Here is a 24,320-nt window from a genome sequence, read left to right on the forward strand (position 1 = left end):
CTGGTTTGTGTGAAACTGTCTGAATAAAAATTACAGGTAGTGCAGAATGGTGCATCTGTGTGTGTGTGTGTGTGTGTGTGTGTAAATATATTGCTACAATTTTTTCCGTTTAGAGACAGTTTTAATGATGGATTACCACAGCAAAACAAGACGTTTTTCTTTATTACACACTGTGGGATCAGTACTGTTTGACCACTTTTCAGATAGTAACAATTCTGCATGTTCAGTATTAAAACATGGATCCACTAAAAGATTAATACTTTTGTATAGATTTCTGTCCATCAGCACCTTATACTCTATATTTAAATGTCATGTGTGGTAAAAGGCACTTCACATCACTGAACATTTTGACACACTATATCATTTGGTATAGTAACCTACATTCTAAGATACATATGATCATTGGTCTTAACGGTGCAGTCCTAGATACATCTTTACAAGGACCTGTTTATACAAGAGATGGAGCTCCTACTGCAAGTCAATGTTCAAATACATTCTTTTTCATTTAATTATTTGTGAGTTTTACCATATGATTTTATTTTTAGTTCAAACTTCATAACAAAAAACACCAAAAATATGGACATACTTAAACTGACAGCACCATAACCACAGCACAGAAAGGCTGTATTTTTCAAACACAACATATATGTCTTCATTTGCAACTCTGCCAACAGCAAGTTGAAAATTTTTCGACAGGCACTGGTATGGTAAGTCCCTGCAATGCTCTGACACACACAGACACATCCACACATATTTATATTTTATATTTAAATAGCAGATTTATTTGCGGAGTGATGAGTGATGAGATTAGCCTTAGATCAATATTTTGGTTATGTTTTTCTCAAATTCACAAGAACAGTAAATAAATAACAAAATATACAAAATTAACTCTATTAACCTACACAAAAGCAGATGTAAAATAAATTAGTGTCCCCAACAAATAGCAGCTACTAAAAAAATGGACAGACCAACAAATACTCAAAGACCAATCGATAACAACACTCATTTAATAAATAAATAGATTGAAATAAGAGCTTCTCTCTGAATCTTTTTGGTTTTATCAGTAATTTCAGTAAATAAAGTTTGATTGCCATTATTTTAAGGACAATTTCGTTAACGGGTCTGCTTTGTATCTTAAATATATCTCCCCTGCTCTATTTCCTGTCATGGGATGGAAAGGCAACATGAACCATTCTACCATTTCAGCCCTGGAAGAGGCACTTTATTTTACAAAACTGAGTCATATACATATGTGTGCCAAAGGTGTTGGGGCAATGGAACCAGCGTGAGGGGGTTCAGGTATGGAGGCAATCTGTGCAGGGGTGACCTACAAGGGATCCAGGGGCTTGGGGTGGTCGCCGGCTTGGGGAGAGAGCGGGTGACGGGACCAGCTTTGAGACACTCGGGCTGTGATCTGAACCAGGGTCTCATGCTCAGCCAGAGAATGTCTCTCCTCTGTTCTCTCCAGCTGACAGCAGCTGCCTCCAGCGGCAGCCCGGTAGCAGGCTGGAGGCCTGGGAAGAGACCCGGACCAAAGACTACCCTCTGCACTAACCCTCTACTCGTCCACTCAGCTGGAGGAGGTCGTCTTTTTGTCCTACACCATTCTTACATTTTCTTGGCTGACGTAAAAGAGAGTCACAGTTGTGTGGTGCATAAACCTCTTATTGTTTAAAACCCAATATTTTGGTGGGCAAACATTATTTACAAAAAAGAAAGAAACAAACAAGTGAATGAAAAAAAAAAAAAACCCTTCATCTCACAGCTGACACAGATATGCAGTTGGCTACTGCAGCCTAACTTTCCATGGAACATGATAGTATTAACAGTTTCAGTATGTCAATCATCCATGTTTGGTTGATGCAGTTGAAGTGTATGCCTTCAGACCTTTCCAGATGTTCACCAGCTGTTGTGGTGAGCCCAGGATTGTGGTGATAACATTGACAAAATCCTCAGTCCTGTACTTTGCACCCACATATGCCTTGAACTGTGATGGATTAGGTGCCCATGAAGGTGCAATACCTAAACGTTTTAGGCAAGCACCCACATAAGCGTCTTCTATGTTGAAAGGTTTAACATCTTTGGACACGTTCACTAGCTTACCTGGAAGGTCGTTGGAAAACACATATCCCATTCCTAGTAGGTAAGTGGGGTATTTTGGTTCAGGGTACATCTCTTCTGAAACGTACCATTTGGAATTTTTGTTTCGGATTACGTTTATGTTGGTCATCACTGTTCCTGTAATGTAATTCTCTTTGGGTATTCCAGGCTTCAACAGCATAGCCACCAAGTTATCCAAGTTCAGGAACATGTCTGAGTCAATCTTCATGGCATAGGAGGCCTGAGAGCAACGTGTAGCTAGCCAGTCCATGATCACCATGGTCTTGATGGTTAAGTTGAAGTAGGTGTCTGAGAAGGTGCTTTGCAGCAGGTCGTGGTGTTGCTGGCTCTCCAGACGAACCTTCTCCTGCAGCTTCTCAGAATCTGCTCCACCTGAAAGTCCCAACAAGAAGAAGACAGAGACCACTTTGCCATGCACCACGCTCTCATTTCCCCATGTGCTCCTAATGGCATCTCGAGCTGCCAGATTGTGAGGGGCTACTGGTACCATCAGAACCAGAAAAGGCTTCCGTTGCTGACACATATCTGGCTCATCCAGAATGAAATGGTAGTTCTTCGCATAAGCAACATGATGAGTTTCTAAATCCACAGAGTGGCTTTTTGAAGTTGTAGTAATGGCCGTAATGTTTGTTATTGCCCTTGGTGTTGGCTTAGATGTTCTAACCTCAGAATGATTTATCCGTTGCATTGTGCCTGTTAGATTTATCAATGGTTTGTGACGGAGCTGTGCAATTTTGTTTGGCTGTGGAATGTGGCTGGCCCAATAACTAGGCTGCAACTGCTCTGTGAAGTTCTGCCACCATGCTGTGGAAACATAAGAGTCGTTTGAGATGCAGAGAATGAGGACCATTGCTGACATTGTTACAGTCAAGAGGAATACGAAGCAACCCTTCAGCTGACATCTCCCTGGGTTCAAAGGGGTCTTCTCTTTAGTCAAGCTGTAAGGAAGAAGGGGAAAAAGAAATATCATTTGAATGTTATCTTCCTCTGGCTCTTTACAGCTGTATGATAAGGCAAGTCCTCCAGCACAGTCAAGGACCCCTCCCAACCTTTCCATGGACTCTTTGCCCCCCTCCTGCAGTATCCAGGCAATTTGTACCTATGTACCAGCTCCTTCCCTCAGGCCATTGGGATCCTTAGTACTCTGCTGCCCTCCATCACCCGTCCAGTTCTAACTACTCACCACACTTCCACAAGCCACTTTAAAATAATTATCTCCTTTTCTTTTTCTCCGGGCCGGACTCACTTCTCAGAGTATGTTGCTGTTGGTTACATACACACATTATGACATCATGTGCACTTCATAATTGTCTTAATGTTATATTACATTTTGATTTATGTTCACGTAGCAATGTTAAGCTACACTCATCCGTACATATGTGCTGCTACATATACTGCTGCTACTTCTGACAGACTACCTCTGACATGCATCCGTAATGCTCAACTGACTTGTGCCACGCAATTTTAAACTCATCATTCATACTATCCTGTATGATATCGGACATTTATTGCACATCTACCTTTTTGCATGTGCATTTTACTTGTACTGCTGTCTCGCTCACAACTGTTGTTGTTGTTTTAAGCTGTGAGCCTGCTATTGTTGTACATTGCACCATATACTGTACATTGATACAGGAGAAACAATATTTTATTACATGATAGTAACATATGGTTTGGATGATGATAAATAATAATAATAATAATAAACTTAATTTGTATGGCACCTTTCATACAAGAAATGCAGTTAAAAGTGCTGTACAATAAAGAAATTACATGCACTGAGTGCTTCACATGAAAATAGACATAGAATGAACGTAAAAACAGGGATACAATGCCATAATTAATGTAAAAAATAAGATAAAATAAGGATGAAAATACAATAAATAGAATGAAATCAAATAAAAATAAAGTTAAGAAAACAGAATACACAGAATGCATGAAATCAAGTAAAATACAACATTTTAAAAGAACTGCAGCAGTAGCTAGTTAAAGGCTAAACTGAAGAGATAAGCTATCTTTTAAAAATATTTAGCGAGCTGGCTTCCCTGATATCTGTAGGTAGTTTGATCCATAGCTTTGGGGCGTAATTTACAAAGGCTGCATCCCTAATTTGCTTTTGGCTGTTCCTGAAAACCTTCAATAAACCAGATGATCACAGTGTTCCTGAAGGCAAGTATTTAACAAGGGAGTTAGCAATGTAGCTTGGTCCAAGTCTATTAAGGGCTTTGTATATATGGAGGAGGACCTTAAAATCAATTCTTAATGTTAGAGGAAGCCAGTGCGGAGCAGCTAAAACTGGACTAATGTGCTCTCTCCTCTTGGTTCTGGTGAATAGTTGAGCTGCAGAGATCTGAATGAGCTGAAGTCTCTCAGTGTTTGTTTGTTGTGAGGCCAGTAAAAAGTGCATTGCAGTAATTGAGTCGGCTTGAAATAAAGGCACGAATCATTTTTCCAGCATCTTTTTTTAATTTATAAGTGGTCAGCTTTGATCTGAATCTGAATGAAGACAACACCAAGACTTGTAACCTCAGATTTAACCCAGGGAGTTAATTTCCCCAGATTAATAAACAGCATCTCTCTTTTTGTTTTAGCGCCGATTAGTAGGATTTCAGTTTTATCCTCGTTTAACGTTAAATTATTGCTGATCCATTTATTAATTGCCAAAAGATAAGTAATAATGCAGTTTATAGCTGCAGCACCATTTGGTTCAGTAGAGATGTACAGTTGTGTATCATCCGCGTAACTATGGAAACATACATTGTGCTCTCTAATGATATCACCAAGTGGCAGCATGTATAGTGAGAATAATAATGGGCCAAGGCAGCTCCCTTGTGTAACCCCAAAACAGATGTTTCTCAGACACCTGATCTCCAAGACTGATGTAAAACTTTCTCCCTTTGATGTATGTTTTGAACCAGTGTATCTGTCAACCAGTGAACCTGTCAACACACAGTCAGAAAGACCAACCAACCAACTTTTCAAGAGGATTGACTGGAATATCACGGTAAGTTGCAGCAAATGCTGCACTTAGGTCTAAGAGGGCAAGAAGTGAAACCTTATTTTTGTCAGAGTTTAGTCTGAGGTCGCTGATTATTTTAGTAAGAGCAGTTTCAGTGCTGTGGTATGTTCTACACCCTGATTGAAATTCCTCAAGGATACTGGGCCTCATTCACCAATATCTTTTTATTTTCGTAAATTATTTTCTTATTTTTCTTAAATTTGTTCTTGAGAAAAGTCCTAAGAAAAAGTCTACGTCAGATTCATGACGTATACTTAGACTACAGAATTGTTCGCATCTTTGTTTTTATAATGATGAATCCCATTTTCATCGTAAATTGAAAGCACATACCAGTTGTTCCCAATTTGCATAGACGAACGCCCCGCCAGTCTCCATAAAAGGTCATGAGACTGCAGTGCCGTGTGCACACAGAGAGACATCTATGGAAACCGGTTGCGGTCACATAAAAAAACAAAAAAAGTTTGCTTAATTGCGACTTCATTTCGCGGAATTCCGACTTTGCTCCTCACAATTTCGACTTTACCTCTCGGAATTCCGACTTTTTTCTCACAATTCCGACTTTATTTCTCGTAATTCTGAATTCTTTTCTAACAACCAACAAGTAGCTTGAGCCATCACTTCTGCTCCAGCTTTAGTGGTTCAATGAAACGCGCATACAGTAGCAGGCAGGAGCGAAGGTTACGATGGCTGCGTCTGCTCTGTCCAGGTATTTTCCATATGTAGAAGTAAAACTGACCGATTCTCACACAATTGCTTTACAACGTGTTCGGTTTCAGATGGGATAACCCAGAAGTAATATATGTAAAACTACTGCTCACTTATCACAGTCTCCATCAACTGTTATATTCTCTTATTGCTCTTTTTGTTCATTGTGCAAAAGTATGAATAAATAGGCTATGCACTACATTCTGGAGAGTTACATGAAGTGTTAGTATCGTGTTTATTTATTTTAAAAGACCATAGTGCTTTGTAAAATAACAAAAATAATTATTTTAAAATATTATAAATGATAATAATATTATTGAAATTTAAATCCTAATATAATACAACTGTAGAATTGAAGAAAATACAATGAACAATTATTTTGCACAAACATGTCAATGCTTAAATGTGTGTAAATGTGATTCTTGAGTGTGCATAGATTCTGGTTTAACCTCAGAACAAATCCGAAATAAGAAAACATTGGTGAATGTCAGAAAACTGCCTAAGTGGGTTTTAAGAACAAATTTCCTCTGAAGAGTGGTTGGTGAATGAGGCCCATTGTTTTCTTTAGGGAAGGAGGTTATTTGCACTGCAACTGTCTTTTTGAGTATCTTACTGATGAATGGCATGTTGGATATCGGCCTATAGCTGGTCAGTGCATTGCCATCTACGTTGGCTTTCTTTAGTAAGACTTTTACAGCAGCTGTTTTGAGGGCATCTAGGAAGATGCCTGTATTTATAATCTTCAGGATATGGCTTGAAACACTGTTGAACACCCGTGTAAAAAATCCTGTAGGTACAGGGTCAGTGCATGAGGTGGAGGAGTTACACTCAGTGACAGTCTTGCGAAGCTCAGATAATGTAATACAGGTAAATGTTTCCATGGTTAATTATCTTTCCAGGATTTGCTGAGGCCATATGTGTTTACATCAGCAGCAATACTGGCTCAAACTGAGGTAACTGATAAAATTTGAAGTTAATTAAAGTTTATCAATAAAGTTAACTGATAAAGTTCCTACTGTGTCACGAAGGAGGCTTTTCAGATAAAAAGGTCATTCTATGGTAACATACGTTGTTACTGTGTAACTTTCATTATTCATTTCTGTGTCATGCAGCAGAGGCTTTCTGGGAAACAGTACTTCTCTATAAATAGTTATATGATATACCGGCAGAGTGATACTGCCAGAGGTGGAAAGAATACCTTGAAAACAATGTATATTCTCAAGTTACTGAAACTTAAATCAGCACAGAACAGCAGAGAATATTGGAGAAAATCTTTTTATCCTTTAACAGAGATACATATTCCATAATATGTAACGATAATAAATTTGATACAGCATTCATCTAAACATCCCTTGTTTTTCTGTTGGCATAATGTTTCACTCTTAAAATCAGCATAGACTTCCAACAAACAGATACATTGACCTGGAATCTGCAATGATATAGCCCATGTGATCTCCCATTTCTCTTCATCCAAAGTATGAGTGTCAGTCATTTACTCGCATCTGAATGTTTCCACCAACACAAATTTATACCGTTAAAGCATGAATTCTGCTTAAGTCTTTAAAAGAAAAAGAAAGTCAAACACTCACCTTTTCAAAGCATGTCTACTTGTGTCGAAACTTCTCCTGTCCATTTTTTCTGTGCTCAGGTCTCTGGGTACAATAAGGAACCTTTGACTAACGTACCTGGGAAGAGGTTGTAGAATTACAGGTCACCCCTCCCCTTTTTGTGCTTATCACAGGTGTTCACTGAACAAGCAAGATGGAGGGGAGAGAACAGACAGTGTGTCCTTTTCGTTGTAATGGATGTTCAGACCAGATAGATTTCAATAATGCAACCACCAAAAAAAAATAATTTTTTAAATCTAATTAGTAGTCACTTTTCAAGATATGAAAAGGATAGAAAGCTGATCTGCATTTCATGTTCCAGAACCTAATGACCTTTGGGTCTTGCGGACTGGGAAAGGTAATGGAAATGTGAGACCAAAATAGGTTTTTGTTTGAAATTTTGTTTGTTGTTTAAATGGCACATAAGGTGTCTGTGTGTGTGTGTGTGTGTGTGTGTGTTTGTGTGGGTTTATTAGAGGAAGGATGGTCAAGGTGATTATTGCCAAGGTGATGAACATGATGTCACTGATAATAACATGACGGTGTTTTAATGAAGCTTAGTCACTTGTTAATTATTAATTATGGTATAGGAAAGTGTTTGTTTGCATAATTACATCAATAAATTATTATGAATGGTATGTAAAATAGCTACATTTTTATATACGTAATATCTGAATATATGTGTAATATGTGAAATTTATTATGACTTATTTATTATGACTTATTTAGTGTGTGTGTGTGTGTGTGTGTGTGTGTGTGTGTGTGCGGAGAGAGAGGGAGAGAGACCAATGAATACGTGTGTGTGGGTGTATATTCATGTTAAATAAATGTTATTTATTTATTTATTTATTTTTCCTCTTGAGATACAGACAGAAACAAGACTCTTCAACTGCATTCAAAACATGTTCCTCTTTATTAAACACAATAAGATCATTACTGTTTTAACAGCTGTGTCATTTTCAAGAACAATATCTGAATCTCTTATGACCTTTTTTCAAGCAGTAAAATTTCTTCATGTTAAGCATTAGGTCCACTAAAACAGGCCTGTTCAATTGACAAATTCAAATGGGCCAGATTTCAAAACCAGGCCTTGTTCACATTTTTGTTTTTCATCGTCAATTTTTCTTTTCAGTGTTCACAAAGACATATTTTCTTAGCCTACCTACAACCCGTAGCTTGCTAAAAGGCAGTTATCAACTTCGTGTGGCTAGCAATGTGTTTATAATGCTGCAAAGTGGAGTGGTATATATGGTAAAGCATCCCAGTGCTGTTATACTGTGTATATTAGCACTCATGGAGAACCTCAGGTCCAATCAAGTTACCCAACCAGACCTAACTGTTAGCTTACTTGAATTTGACTGTGATCATCACTGGGGCTCTGTAGCCTGGGCTGGATTTGGCCAGTGGGCCATCAGTTGAATATGCCTGCACTAAAAGACGAATACTTTTATATAGATTTTTGTCCATCAGCACCTCTTAAACTGTATTTACAGTTTGTGTATGACAAAAGGCACTCGTCATCACTGGAAATTTCGATAAACTATATTACCTGATACAGTACATTTTAAGATACATAATCATTGGTCTTAACAGACCAGAGTCTGACATACGTCCTCTTTACAAGGACTTGTATATGGAAAATATAGAGCTCCTTTGAGACTGTTCAAATGCGTTCTTTTAACGTCGAAATTATTTGTGATTATTAACAAACGATGTAATTTTTTTCAAACATCATAACACACCTACGTGCACGCGCACACACACACACACACACACACACACACACACACACACACACACACACACACACACTCCTGTAGCACAGGAGCCTCATTCCTGCTGTCTTCTGAAACAGGCAATGTTGGTCTCCACAGGATTTTGCACTGGCCCAGTCTCTTTCTCTCTCTCTCTCTCTCTCTCATCACCTCAGTATAAAATTTGCTATTATATTACATAAGCGAATAGCAAATCTTTACCGAGGTGATGAGATTAGTCTAAAGTGAATTTCACTGAATTGTCTCTATTTTGTATACTATAAGCCCTATCTTTGTAGCTTCACTTTTTAACTTAAAAAAAAGCTTTAAAAAAAAAAAAGGATTAACTTTAGCTTTGATGATGTCTGACCCCCTGTTAGATTACATTTGGCTGTAGTAAATGCAGTTCTGGATTTCCAAGCATATGTTTGGCACAATATACCTTCCTAATTAAATCAAAATATTCAGTGTTAAAGGACTAAATAAACAAACACTTTGGCATAAAAAAGTCAAACGAGTAAAGTAAAATTTGCTTGGGAACTTAAGCCAGTCGTAACAGTCGTTTCTTTACGCAATACAACCAGTGCATAAATTCTTTCTCTCAAAACGAAAATTGTTTGTCAAGTGGGATATGAGCAGTACGCCGACATATAACTCATGACAAGAGGACTTAAATCACTTTGCACACCCTTTCCTGGTTTTAATATTTAACCTCTGCGGGGCCTTATCCTTCCAGTTTACGCTAGGTTTACTCATAACTGCTATTACGACAGCAAACGGATTTTGTTTACTGCGATAAATGGATTCACGAACAGTACCCGAGAAGAGGCTGGGCAGACCTCAACCAGGATGTCATATAATTCAGCAACGTCATGTTTGACTACTGCACAGTCACAGCAAGGTCAAAAAAGTTCATCGCTGTATCATGACATTATTATGCATCATATGAAGTTAAATAAAATTGATGTAATCGTAACGCAGGGTGTGATTTTATAATTAATCTACAATGACTGAGATTAAACTGATCTCGGTCAGTCATGATTGTGTGTGTGTGTGTGTGTGTGTGTTAGTGTGTTAGTGTGTGAAAAATAGACAATCGTAAAGCTTCATTCTAATCAGCTCCTAAACACTGCAAATTCACCAGTGTTCATTTAATATTAATTCACTTAATGTTATTTTTATATTTCAGTCCATGCAGACTAATAAAAAGTGTTAATTTAACAGAGGTGAATACAATGTGAAGAACCCTTGTCAAAATACTTTTCACTCCACATCCTTTAAAGTAAAAACTTTTAAACTAATTATAAATCAGATATTCCACATATCCGTATAGCAAATGATTTGGTAAAGAATGCAAAGAAGTATTCAGTACCGATTAGTTAATCTCCTTAACCCGTCCTTGACATGTTTGAAGGGAGTGCACCATAACTATAACTATGAGGTCCATTACTCCTATCTTCCATGTGATAGTTCTTATGTTTATTTGACCAAAGTCAAGTCAGATTCCTCAGTTGAACACTGTTGGTCTTAGAACCAGCGCACCGGGAGGGAAGACCACCCAGGACTGGAAATCATGTCCCCTTCCTGCATCTTCATCTCTCTCCTCCTCTACCTCTCTCTCTTCTTCATTACTCTGGTGCACACCCATCTCTAACAGAGGACCAGGTAGAACCGTGGGGGACCAGTGGGAACCTCTGCCCGAACTGGGACTTACTCCGCCGGAGAGGAAAGAGCATCCAGCCGCCAGCCTGGCTTGCCAACTCAAGCCAAGGGGCTGTTGGCGGAGGGTGGCTAAAGGTCCCCTGAAACCCTGCAAGCCGTGAGGTTCCAGCAGAGCTGCCAGCACCGCTCCAGGCAGGATAACGTGAGCCCCACCCTGGTAGGAAACATCCAATGTTTTTCTACAAAGGCCAGGCTTTGCATCAGGAGCCGTCAGGTAGCCAGAATGGAAAATGCGTCCCTGTGCCACAGAATGCCCGTGGGCTTTAATGTGTTTGCGAAGGGAACTAGGATCCGTGTAGCGTTTCAGACAGCCAACCATCTTACAGCAGTAAGGTTTGTCCACGTAGTGTGTGCGAGTGTGTTTAAAACGGTCGCTGGAATTGGAGTAGCGCTTGTTGCAACCCTTGTACGGGCAGATATACGGCTTCTCTCCTGCAACGGCAAGGAGGAAAGAGAGATAATGAAAGAGCGAATGAGAGGAATGCAAGGTCAGGAATAGATGAAAGAAATGGCCTAGAGGACAAATGACCAGATGTGAAAAGATAAAAATGGCTTCTAGTCAAAGTACGTTTTTTTTTGTTTGTTTACCTTTTCTGTGTGTGTGCGTGTGCGTGTGCGTATGTGACTAAGTGCCGGTGCTTGCACATTTATGGTCGTGTGTTATTGCCTGTTTGTACATGTGTGTGACTGTTCTCACCTGTGTGAGAGCGGTTGTGTATTTTCAGATTTTCCAGGCGTGAGAAGCTCTTGCTACAAGTTGGACAATGGTGGGGCTTTTCATTTGTGTGTGTGCGAATATGAATTAGCATCTTGTACCTGTGCGGAAATACATCCACGCAAAAAAGATCACGGCGTAAAAAAAAACAGAGTCACATCCTTGAGCGCAAATTAAATATTCACTCGGTTGTTTAATCACAAGGATCGACAACGGCAGATACAGGAAAGATTCGCTCACCTTGCATTGAAACTGCGTCCGTTCCGGACACACCCCTCCCAGTAGCAACAGTACCTGGAGTCCTTTTCTGGTTTAACATGCAAATCATTAACATGGTCCACAAGGTCTTGCAAGGAGTCAAAAAGCAAGCGACACTAAAGAGCAAACAGAGAAGAGATGAATACAGAGGAATAAAGGACATCATGAAGGAGAAGAAGAATTTGTGCCCTCTCTTAGACATTCCTCATTTTAATCTGATAAAATGGTTTCAGAGTTCGGAGCAATGTCACTAAGCAACCGAGCGCTAATGAGTTTGCCTTCTATTCGGTGCTTTGTTTGAATTTGTTTATTTTGTGTCTCACCTTCAACCAACCACATGCCAGGTGTTTATTCACAGGGGGCTCGGAAGAAGTTTGCCCAGCACAAGACTGACCAATGAGCACAGAGGAAGGCAAGTCCTTTGCCTCAATGGGCAGAAAATACCGGAACTCTTGTGCAGAGGCACTGTCCTCCAGGTAATGGACTGATTCCTGCATGCCAGAGGGAGATACAGCAAATGCCAAGAAGAAGAAGAAGAAGAAGATGTGTGTGAGAGAGATGAATGTACCGTAAATTCACAAATGAAAGTCAGGTCTAAAATAATGGCCAGGTCTCAAATTTTAGCTGGGTATGCCGCCTGTTTGCTATTAGTTTCACTTTTCAACAGAAATACCATACTGATAGTGTTCCAACTCACATGGATTGTGGTCACTGTAGAACTATGTGTGTTAATGGCCCATTATTAGTATTCAGGGACTTTTAAATGTTTTACCATCTCTCTTTGAGTTTGCATTTTGCCTGAAAGTAGCCTAATGGTATATCTGACATGCTCTTTATTTTCCCCAATAATTAAAACATTTGTTACCATGATACAGTATGTTATTATTTGAGAATTTGTGGACCAATACATTTCTGTGTGATATCAAAGCTTGATTGGTTTGTGTGACTTTTTTTTCCCATCGGATATCTCGTAGGTATGACCATATGTTGTTGTTTATTTGCCAGTTGTTCATAAATAGTGTCTCTAATAATAGCCTGTCTCAAATAAAGTTCTGGCTCTATCTTCAGTTGAGGTAAACTGAAGGCCTCTATTTGAGAATTTACAGTATATATATATATATATATATATATATATATATATATATTTTTTTTTTTTTCCTGTTCAGAGAAACAGATAATGATGATGACAGTAAAACAAGACTCCTCAAATGCCACCGCACTGGGATCATGTTACTCTTTATTAAACACAGAAGGATCATTACTGTTCTCACAGGCGTATCGTTTCCATAAATAATATCGAAACCTCACATGAGCACTTTTCAACTGATGAAAATAATGCACGTACAGCATTATAACATGGATCCACCAAAAGATATGTACTTTCATACAGATCCCCGTCTATCAGTACCTGTATTCACACTGTTTTTACATTTCCCGCTTGACAAAGGGCTCGGCATCACTGTATACATGCATGGAGAGAAAGATTCTGTCAATGCTGTTCCAGGAAACTGATCTGATATGTTATAAGATTAGCACTGACATTGTACATTAGACCTTTTCAACTTTCCACCAATAAACTGCTTAAAAGTCTGTGTAATAAACTACTTCACGTCCGGGTAAAATCACCTATGCAATGAGGGCACAATAAAGGTGAATATGATTTAAACCATTCCCGCTGCCTGATGGTGTGCCTCTCTCTTTCTTATTGTGGGGTCAGTTTGGGACATCGGACACGTGTATATGTGTGTATTTGTGTGTATGTGTGCGTGTGTGCGTTTGTGTTTGTAGGATAGCCTCTCTCTGAACTACACACCGCAGACTAGAGTGAATAGATTCACCATGGAGGATTGATTTACTGAGTGTGAGTGTGGAGTAACTTCATCTTTCCTCTAAATAAATTACATTTAGCCCCGGCCTAAATCAGCCAAGACGTGTCAGTGTCACAATGAGTCTGAAAGTCTTAGGCAGCACGTGTAAAAAGAATAAATCCATAGAATTTTCTTTCATCTCCCAAATTTTCGATATACTCACTACGTGATAAATGCTATTATAATACTATAACGTGATTTATTTCTGAAAAGATCATTTCATTAACTGTCTGAAATGTGACTTTGTTTGATTCGTTTAATATGAACACTTAATAATTGTTTACTCTAAACGAGAAGGTTTACAAAGTTTACACAAACACCTTCATATAAAACCCTAACCAGAAGCCTTTTTTTTTTTCCCCATGTCCTTCAAGCCCAGACTTGATGCTCCCGTGACTCTAACAGCCACAGGGAGTTGTTGGAGTGTGGGAAAGACTAAGTGCTGTGGTGTTAGGGACAACCTGTCCGAGGGATCTCACTCACCCCAGCCAGAGAGGAGCCTGGAGGGCTGCAGTCAGAGAGTCGCTCTGGGGGGGAGGGAGGGGACGAGGCGTGACGGGGAGAGGGGGACAGGCTAAGATCCACTGCTGGAGGGGAGCAGGGGTCAGGTATCCCTAAAGAGAGAAACGTGAAAGAGTAAACGTGAGAATGAAAAAAAAAAAAGTTTACTGGGACGCTGCTTTGTTTTCTTTCTTTCCTTTCTTTCTTTCTTTCTTTCTTTCTCTCTTTCTTTCTTTCTTTCTTTCTTTCTTCAGTGTTACTGTCATGTGAAAAATTCTTATCTCCAAAAAGGGGCAATGTTTAGGTCATTTTAAAATAAAGATTCTGCAACCACTCAGTTGGGTTGAAGGGTCAGTTTTGGATTTAATACCTCAACACCCCTAAAAAAAAAAAAAAAAAGCGATAGTTTCTAATAGTTGAAATTTGTGTGGACAGTTGCGATTTGTCTTGTTGGGTGCATTACTGTTCTGTCACATGCTCCATTCAGTTAACACACTCCAGGGATCTGAGTGTTGGACTTTGAAATCCCCTTGGCAAACAACACAGCATTATATGGACCTCAGCTCAAGCGGTGCACTATTTTCACAGACAGTTCAGAGATGGATTGACTTACAAAGCTTTTGTTTGATGTAGTCAACGTACATCGTCCATGACTTTGCAAACCTCAGAATGCGTACGGATTTGTTTTACTCAAGAGCAAATAATCTACAGGGATGTTGATATCCTGCTACTTTCAACTCGCCAGATGCAATCGCTTTACACCTTTCAGCGGTGTGTGTACTTTACATGACGACTTGTTTGACTTGCTTGATCCAGAAAAACGGTTAAAACATTTTTTTATTACGCTGTGCCTTGCTTGATCCAGGAAAAAAGGTTGACACATTTTTGATTACACTGTGAAACCAGTTGTTTCATACACTGTGCTCCTGTCATCAGAGTAGTACACAGAACTTGCATTTGGACACAGCACAATGGTCTGAATATCCATACATGTTACCCCGACTTTGTTGTTTCCCGCCCCTTTCTCTTTCTCCTCCTCTTTCTCCCTTTATCCTCCTTCTTTTTTTTTGGCGGTCAGTTCTCCAAACTGTATCAGAGATATTTCTTGCCTCAAAGGAACTATGTGTATTACGTTGGACCTTCTTAGAGCGAGGTACACGTTGCTTAACTCTGTCATAAACCGGACACTGAAGCTTATTGGACGAAACATGTTAAGGCTATTCGCTGAACACTACCCCTTCTGCCAGTTTTAGATTTAACACCTGTATTAAAACCCCACGCCAGCACTTATAATTCCCTCTAGATTATATTCCTCACCTGAGTTCTCTGCGACTGTTGCCAACTCTGTTTAACAACAATGCAGAACAAGTATTGCGTGTTCTAGGGTGACCAGAAAGTCAGCTAGAATGTTTCCGATCATATTTTGGCACCGTGACATAATTAGCACGTCCTTTGAGTCGAGTTTTTATGCTCTTATAACGCTAATGTGAGACTCATATTTGAACTCACTGCTCTAAAGCTATCATAGTATAGACAGACACAGATACAATGTAAACAATGGGTATTGTGAATGGAGAGCTAAAACCTGCCTGTCACCTCATTTATTTGGTGAATGTGATTAGGTGTATGCACAGTTTGTCTCTCTCTCTCTCTCACACACGCACACACACACACACACACAGAGTTCTATTAAGGAGAGTATAGACCCAAATATGTCACTGGACATATTTGAACGTAATGAACGTAATATAAAATAAAATACAATCAAATAAAATCAAATAAAACTGGAGATAAGATGTTTTCACTTGACAGCAATTGCCTGTTTGTATTACAAATGTATTTTTCAAATGTAACTTTTACTTAAGAACTATTAGAACTCAAAACTATTTCCATTTCAGATGCATTCATTTCAGTTCTGTGTAACCTATTATGTCAAACCAAAGACGATCTTGTCGTTCTTGTCATTGTTTTTTCAGTGTACTGGCATTTATACTGACGATTGTTTTAGGCCTCATTCCAACATTTCTGAGGGACATCCAAACAGAAAATGAACTAGCAGCAGTGATTGAGTATGATGTGTGGTGGAAGATACAGTGGGTACAGGACCAACAGCTGACACTCCATGCTTACTTGGGCGTAACTGGCGGGTTCGTGCGTGCAGAGGGGCACAGATGGAGGTTCTGTGTATTGTCCTGTTTCTCTCTGATGGGACTTTCAGGTCCAGAGGTTCGTCTAATGACAGCATGGTTACGTCTCCAGGTCTGCGCACCTGAGGGCCAAACGAGAACATTCATAGACATCTACACAAATACAAACCATCAGACATTTTTGCTGGAACCTAATCCATAGTTTGGTTCGCGGTACCAAATTGTTGTGAATGTGACAACGAAATGCGTAGACGGGTTTTTTTTTTGTGAATGTTTTTGAACGACACAAAGAAGAATGGATTTTCTCTCTCGTGTCAGTTCCCTTCTGTATGCATATTACTGAAGAGTCATGTCCAAAATATTCTTTTTATTTAAGTGATATCCATTTCATCTGCTGAACACACACACACACACACACACACACACAAATGTTATTCATTCTGCTGAATGCTTACTCTGCTGTTTCACTCTCTAGTTTTTTGGTGACCTTTGTTGATTCTATTATCCACAGGAATGTTAACCATTCCAGACCAGATGGCCCCTCCACAAATCTCCACTGGTCCTTTTCTCTCCAGTAAGATGACAGGACCAAAATCACACACGTGCGGATGTGTACACACACACACACGAACATATACATGTAACCATGGTTCGAATTACAGGAGGGATTGGGGGGGGGGGGGGGTGGGTCTAACCCCCCTAATTAAGATTTGCCCCCCCCCCCCCCCCAAAAGAGGTAAAAACAATTCAGGGGGGTCGAAACATTTATATATCCTATGCTATATAGCCCTGGAGAAAAAGTTGACCCCGCCCTCCCCTCCCCGATTGTCATTCTAAAATTGGCACTCTGCATGCAACCCCTCACCCCCAACAAACACACACACACACACACACACACTTCAAAGGAAACATACAGAGCACACCAAGTAAAAGCACAAAACACTACATTACACACCCTCCTTTTCCCCCATTTTTCTCGGATTTTCCCTCCTCCCTCTTTCTCTCATTTTCTCTAACACACCCAGCCCTGATGAGGAGTAGTCATGTCTTTGGGCATCTGGCCTGTGTCCACATGCTCAGCGGCTGTGTCTGTGAGACATGGGTGGAGCTACAAGTCATTAAGTATATTAACCCCCTCCGGGGGGATTTGGGTGGGGATTGGGGGGGGGGCATGATTTTATCTTAACACAATACATTTACTCACTCATTAGGCTCTCCAATGAGAATCCACTGACCATACGTACATTATTCAGTTAAACAAAGAGAAAGACTGAAGATTTCTCACTATACAGTAAAATACAGTAAAAAGTAAAGAACTTTACAGAACAACCTGTAGATTTTACAGTTTAAAATTGTTGTAATTTACAAAAAAATTACAATTTAAATCGGTAAATCCAACAGCCTTTAAATAGGAAAGTGCAGGTGTAACATGCATTGTGTAGACCAGTGGTTCTCAACTTGACCTGCACCTCTTTGTTTGAAATCTTTATTACCACAGTTAATTGAATTAATCAAGGGCTTGATGATCAACTGATCAGTGGAATCAGGCTGAGGGCAGTCCCTCACCAGACTTGAACTTGCAACTTCAGACATAGGAGGGTGGCATGCTAGCATGCAGGCTAAAACCCACAGGTCCATGTAATGCAGGTTACACTACTACTATTATAGTTTTACCACTAGCCTACTGATATATTCTTAAATATAGTTCTACTCAATTCTAAACAGACACATCACCTGTTTTTTTAAACCCTTCACTTTAACATCATTTTACTGTTGGCTTATTTGTACATATTCTTATCTGAAAAGTGTGATACATGAATTTGTAAAATGTAACACGGTTTATTTCTGTATGAAAAAAAATCTACCTGACAAAAAAAAAAAGCCATTATTTGTCATGTTGTCATTTTAACTGTATTGTGGTGTTTTTTGTATTACAGTTTTTTTCTGTGTTTGAAACTGCAGTCATCTGTAAATTATACAGAGAAATATGATTCTTACCGTAAAACTGTGTTTGGTTCAGTATTGTACTATAGTGTACTGTAAATTAAACACTGCTTCATTGTTTTTCTATATACAGTTTTTTTTTGATGTCATGATTTTACAGCACTTCACTGTTAATTTCATTTTTTTTTTTTATCATATTTTGTTTTTTACAGTGTCTTCTTCTGTACTCTTCATGAGGAATCTCAGCCTGCCATGAAGAACACACTGCTTAGGGACACATGGAATACGTTAGGAGGTCGGTGCGTGGTGTCTATGTGGCTGTTACACGTGCCTGTCCCTGATGTGTCCTAGGAAAACCTCTAGGCAAACACACACACACAAGCACACATGTATAATACACACACATATACATAATTACTAGTGAGAGAATTTGCAAAAGAAATGTGTGGGTGTGTGAACAGGTCTATAGGTGAATGGGCACATAAGGAATTTAGAGTCATAATAACTGCCTGGCATGCAGGGAGTGTCTAACCCATACTGCACTCTAACACACTGCACCTCAGCACACAAGTTCCTGCAAACAACGCCATTTTCAACAGTCTGTGTGTGTGTGTGTGTGTGTGTGTTTGTGTGTGTGTGTATGAGAGAGAGAGAGAGAAAGAGAGAGAGAGAGAGTTTATGTCCTCAGTAACACCACACCTACTTTCCAATGAATTTAACTTACTGATAAAGTGTATTTATTATCCACATCAATACAAATTCTCTCCAAGCTACAATCTGTTGTTTCTGCTATCGTGTGCATTCCTGATATCAGTTTTATGAGCGTTTATACACACACATTTACCAAAAAATACACAGATGCACGCGCACACACACACACTAACACACACAAACTTCACACCTCACACTACTTGTTCCTGGAGTTGACTTGTTCTTCTTGATTTGTTCCTCCTGGCCTCTGAAACAGGACATGTTGGTCATCACAGGACTCTGCACTGGCTTATATCCAGTCTCTCTCTCTCTCTCTCTCTCTCTCTCTCTTTCTCTCTCTCTCTTTTCGTAATCTGTTTTTCAACAAGTTTTCCTTTCAAAACATGCTCCATTTGCTTACCCCTACTCCCTTTTTTCTCCTTAAATCCTAACCATTCCGTAAACTGCCCATTTTTAAAATCTCACCAGCACTGTAAGTTCCAGCAGATTCTCCTAAAACATGAAAACCCCACATTCTAACACACAGTAAAGGCTGCTCCTGTCATCCTGAGTCTTGGGAAGGGAGGAGGTGACAGAGAAAGACAGACTGTCACCATAGATATTTGAGGATGAGAGAGGCCACATGCTGGTATGAGTTTTAAAGCCAAAACATTCAAATGTGAGAACAAGGCAAAGAGAGCGCTATACATTCATGATAGCACATGTAACGTGTGTTAAACAAATAATAGAGAGGGTAAAAGTAGTGAAAGAGAACAAATGAATGAATGGTGGCAGAGTTCAACTTGAGCTGAGCTTTTTACTCAACTCAAGAGAATTACCTTTTATACATGAACCTGCTTGAGCTAACATGAATGAGTGTCTTCAATCTCTTTGTTCTGTTTTCAAAACAATGAGATCAATGAGTGCTTTCACCAACTGCCCTCTTTTGCTTCACGTTACCTTCCGTGTGTTCGTTTCTCCATCCATCTCTCTCCCTTTCTCTGTTACTTTTTTTTTTTCTGTACAGACAGGTTGACATGCAGAAGGATGGGGGGGGGGCAGCTAGTATTTCCCACAAAATGGCCACTGAACAGCCAGCACACCTCTCCCTTTTCTTGTCCCGAAGCCTACACTGAATTATAGTCTATACAGCCAGTCTATACAAGTGTGATGACACAAGGGAGAGAAGAGAGAAGAGCCTAAAGACTCACACACAAAGGCTGGAACACTGACATTAAGTTCTTTTCAAAAAAAAAAGTCAAGAAAAGTGAAAAGCCCATTTAAAAAGTCAAGTTGCTTTCATGAGAACACAAAACCTTTTCTTTTGCTCCGTACAAGAATGTTTTGGTCTCTCAGTCAGTTTTGTCCGAGTCTGTTTCTCTTTAAGTCGCTAACACAGTTTCACTCCAGTTCCTTCTTTCTCTCTTGTGACACTCACCCTCCCTACTCACTTTCTCACTTGTCTGTGAGCAGCAAGACCTGTTTTGGAAATACTGTTGTTTTCCCTTGTTTTTCTAGCTTGAGTTGCAAAAAAAGTATTCAAAAAGCTCTCTCTCTCTCTCTCTCTCTCTCTCTCTCTCGCTCTCACTTGCTCACTCTTTCTCTTTCTCTCTTTTCCTCCTTTTCTCCTTCCCTTGCCATGAGCGACTCCTGCTTTCCAATAAGCCATGATGCAATTCTTTCACTCAGAACTGCAATCCCAGCTTGCTGCCTTTCTGAGTGGTAAGTGGGTTTGAGAGTCACAGTGTTGTGCCTTCTGTATGCACACAAACACACGCGCACGCACACACACACACACACACACACACACACACACACATAATACTATGTGCAATTCCCTCTTTAAGACACATAGGCAACCTCATTGATATATGTGTGTGTGTGTCACACCGCATGGGAATGGATTAACATGAAGAGAATTGGGCCAAATGTGAAAAGACAGGCAGCTATACATGTACAGCAAAGACAAAGGTATGTACACACCCAACACAAACACACACATGCACACACACGCACACAGAAAACAATAATACACTCTCAACACCTTTACTCATGCACACCCAACTGCAACACAGACATATGCATGAACACACACACACACACACCACTCCAACCTCATAACCAGTTAACTAAGAGAAATTCATTAATTAAGACACACTAACATACAAAACCCACAAATCAAGTAAAAAACACTCATTAGCACTAAAACCTCACTAAATAGTTAACTATAACAGGCTCATTAAAAGCTCACAACTCATAACCCACAAATCAGCATCTTCTATGCACTATGAAGAACAATTAGAGCTATCCTCATAAATATTATTAGAAAGAATTAATCTGTGAGAATATCGGGATTTGTTTTAGCTACACACCCCACCCCTCCATTCACATGAAGAAAGCAGCATAGAAACTAATCCCTAATACACACCTGATCGTTTCACCCACTGACAAGGTGTTTTTCTTTTTTCTTTTTTTTTGTCTCTTGCTTCTGTCAGCTTAACAAATTTTTCCTCAAAAGCAGCCCCCCCCCCTCTCTCTCTCTCTCTCTCTCTCTCTCTAACTCTCTCTATCTGTCTCTCTCCCACTCCCTTCAGTTCTGCTAATCCACACTCCACCTGACAAGGGCAAGAAAGCCCAGTCATTCAATTCTCTGTCTATAGATCCTCCTTATCTTTATCACGTTATAGCTTTATCACTTACTTTATCTGCGCTGAGCTCCTTGTGTTGAATTTTTTCCATTATCTGAGAGAGAAGGGGTAATTATGTTCATTCAAAAACACCTTCTGTCTGTCCAAAAGATTCAGAAACATCTCAAAATGAAATATGTATCAATAGCACTGTCAAAAAAAACTATTTGACAACATTTCTGAGCATCTTGGTGATTAAATCAGAATACCTATACATCCTAAAAAGAATGATTTGAACAATAATGTATGTAACCAATAAAATGTTATTTTAACCATATCAAGAAAAGATGTATTTGATCATTGTTGCGTAAGCGTATGTGTCTGTCACATAAGTGTATGATTTCCTTTTTTATGTCTTCATATTGCTTTTGTCGTAAGGAACAAAAGGTAATGTCCTAAAATGACATGGTCATGAAGATAAAGAGGAAGGAGTTTCAGTTAGAAAAGCGGTTAAACTTGTCTGTCAAGCCGTCGTGTGGTCGTGAGTATCACATGTCATTTTGCAAAAAGCCTTGCACAGATAACCCCCACCCCCCCCCCCCCCTCAAAAAAAAAAAAAAAAACGAACTGAATTAGACAATGAGAAGAGGGAGGGAGAAGAAAGTCTGAAATGTTGAATCCTTTGCTACCTTGAGCGAATCTCTCCCGACAATGCCAGAACAAAAGACATCTCCATCTCTTCTCTCTCCTTTTCTTTTGACCCTGTTGTCTCTGTCTTTCTCTCCTTTCGCCTTTCATTCCTTCTGCCCTGTCACCCAAACCACAGACGTACATTCCTCAGCGAGGAGCAGATTCACCCAATTTGTTTCCACTGCACTTTTGTGTGTACACAAGAAATGCAGGGAGCGGGCCAAACCCATAAACAATAACAAGAACCAGCTGCAGACCTTACTCATTGCACGCTCACACACACTTACTCATATACACACAAACACACACACACACACAAACACACACACACACACACACACACTCCTGCCATGGCAGCAGGAGGGAAAAAGAAAAGGGAAAGCTTCAGAAGGAGAGAGCCGTGAGAGGGTGGGCAAAGTATTTTCAGAGAGAGGGTATAGAAGGAGTGAGAAAGAAATAGAAAGAGTGAGAGAGATAGAGAGACAGAGCAAGAGAGAGAGAGAAACACACACACACACACACACATACACGTACACGTTCACACAGACAGGACATCAGGAATGCACATGTTGGTGCCATGGCACATTGGAAGCCTTATGTACAGACTGTAGTCTGGTAAAAAAAAAAAAAAAAAGCCTACTGACACAGTTTATCAATAGGTTAAATTCATTTGAACAGAGGTATGGAGTTATGTGGGGGGGGGGGGGGGGGGGGGGGGGGAGAGAACAAAAGAACAACAGATAGATTGAGCCAGAGGAGAAGAACTAGTAAGTAGTTTACTGTATTGCTGCTCTAAAACAACATGGGAGAAAAGTTCTAGAAGTAGTAATGATACTAAACCCCTCTGACATCTCCGTAAGACACACTGACATAATCATTGTTTTCTGGAGACCTTCTCCCCCATCTCTCATGGTTTATTTCAAACTGCTAGTGTTTCTCACATACTTTCCCTTAGAGAATTACATTTGCTTAAAGATCTCAAAGCCGTGAAACACATCTCTACCTCAAAAAAAGAGAAAAAAACTGGACAAAGGAGGGTGGGAAAGAAGGAAAGGGAGAAAGAAGTGTAGGCTGATGGAGGGGGTGAGGAATTCTGCCTGTGTTTGTTTTGGAAATGAATACATAGAGGCATGGTCCTGAGGAGTGAGGAGAATAAAGGAAGTGTGTGTGTGTGTGTGTGTGTGTGTGTGTGTGTGTGTGTGTGTCTGTGTGTCTGTGTGCATGTGTGTGTGCGTGCATAAGCGTGTATGAGCAGACCTCTTGTGTGGAAACTCACATTGTGTTTATGGACGTGGTAAGACTCAATGGATTAAGCCAAACACAGCAGCCGAGAGGAGTTGAGTGAAACATTCTTGGTTAGGAGACTTGGTAAGGCAGCCATTAGTGGTTAGTGTTTAACAGGAGAAATATGTATGGCCTCAGCTAGCTCAAGGAGGCCCAGTCTGTCTCCTCAGTCCCTGCTCCCTTTACACTGCACGGGGAGAACACAGAGAGCTTCAATAAACGCCTCTAAACCCAGTGAACTCCAATGGAAATGCTGCAGTAATACAACAACACAGGTCTATATTTAGGAATTGTTAGGAATTGATCCATATGCAGTCACATGGATGCTCTCTCTCTCTCTCTCTCTCTCTCTCTCTCTCTCCCAGTCCCATCAAATATTCAAAAATCGCCATTTTTCTGTGAACAAATGTGTGTGTGCGCATGTGTGTGGAGTGTGTGTGTGTGTGTGTGTTTATTCACTTAAAGTCTTTAGGGTCCAACCCTGGACATAATGTATCTTTGTAAGTAGCCAAGAAGTGAAAACACAGCACTTAAAGCGAAGCTGTGAAGCCATCTTAAATGAAAAGACCAAATATTGCCCTCTAAGTTGAGATGAACAAACCAAAAATTACACTTGCACTGAATCAGCTTAATCACAAGCCTCTAAAAAAGTCAAAGCTTATCATTGT

General features: G+C 39.8%; 2 protein-coding genes across 2 annotated transcripts; both read right to left on the bottom strand.

Annotated features, from left to right (window-relative positions):
• Window positions 1–1,843: 1,843 nt before the first annotated feature.
• On the bottom strand, window positions 1,844–2,809 carry LOC115819295 (beta-1,3-galactosyltransferase 2-like). Its single transcript, XM_030782857.1, has one exon. The coding sequence runs from the start codon at window positions 2,807–2,809 to the stop codon at window positions 1,844–1,846; it is 966 nt and encodes a 321-aa protein (XP_030638717.1).
• Window positions 2,810–10,713: 7,904 nt separating this feature from the next.
• glis2a (GLIS family zinc finger 2a) lies at window positions 10,714–16,515 on the bottom strand. Its single transcript, XM_030782858.1, has 6 exons — window positions 16,401–16,515; window positions 14,253–14,383; window positions 12,225–12,392; window positions 11,884–12,017; window positions 11,626–11,744; window positions 10,714–11,360 (listed from the first exon to the last, which is right to left on the bottom strand). Exons 1-6 carry the CDS (start codon window positions 16,513–16,515, stop codon window positions 10,714–10,716), a joined length of 1,314 nt encoding a protein of 437 aa, XP_030638718.1.
• Window positions 16,516–24,320: the final 7,805 nt, after the last annotated feature.

Source organism: Chanos chanos, chromosome 8, assembly GCF_902362185.1.
Source record: "Chanos chanos chromosome 8, fChaCha1.1, whole genome shotgun sequence".
Taxonomy (NCBI): domain Eukaryota; kingdom Metazoa; phylum Chordata; class Actinopteri; order Gonorynchiformes; family Chanidae; genus Chanos; species Chanos chanos.

Excerpts from the sequence above, each read along its gene's own strand:
- LOC115819295 (XM_030782857.1), bottom strand. The coding sequence starts at position 2,809 with ATGCAACGGATAAATCATTCTGAGGTTAGAACATCTAAGCCAACACCA.
- glis2a (XM_030782858.1), bottom strand. The coding sequence starts at position 16,515 with ATGCTGTCATTAGACGAACCTCTGGACCTGAAAGTCCCATCAGAGAGA. Across the intron at positions 12,018-12,224 it reads TGGCATGTGGTTGGTTGAAG|TGTCGCTTGCTTTTTGACTC; the intron begins GTGAGACACAAA and ends TTTGCTCTTTAG. Across the intron at positions 11,361-11,625 it reads ACACAACCGCTCTCACACAG|GAGAGAAGCCGTATATCTGC; the intron begins GTGAGAACAGTC and ends TTGCCGTTGCAG.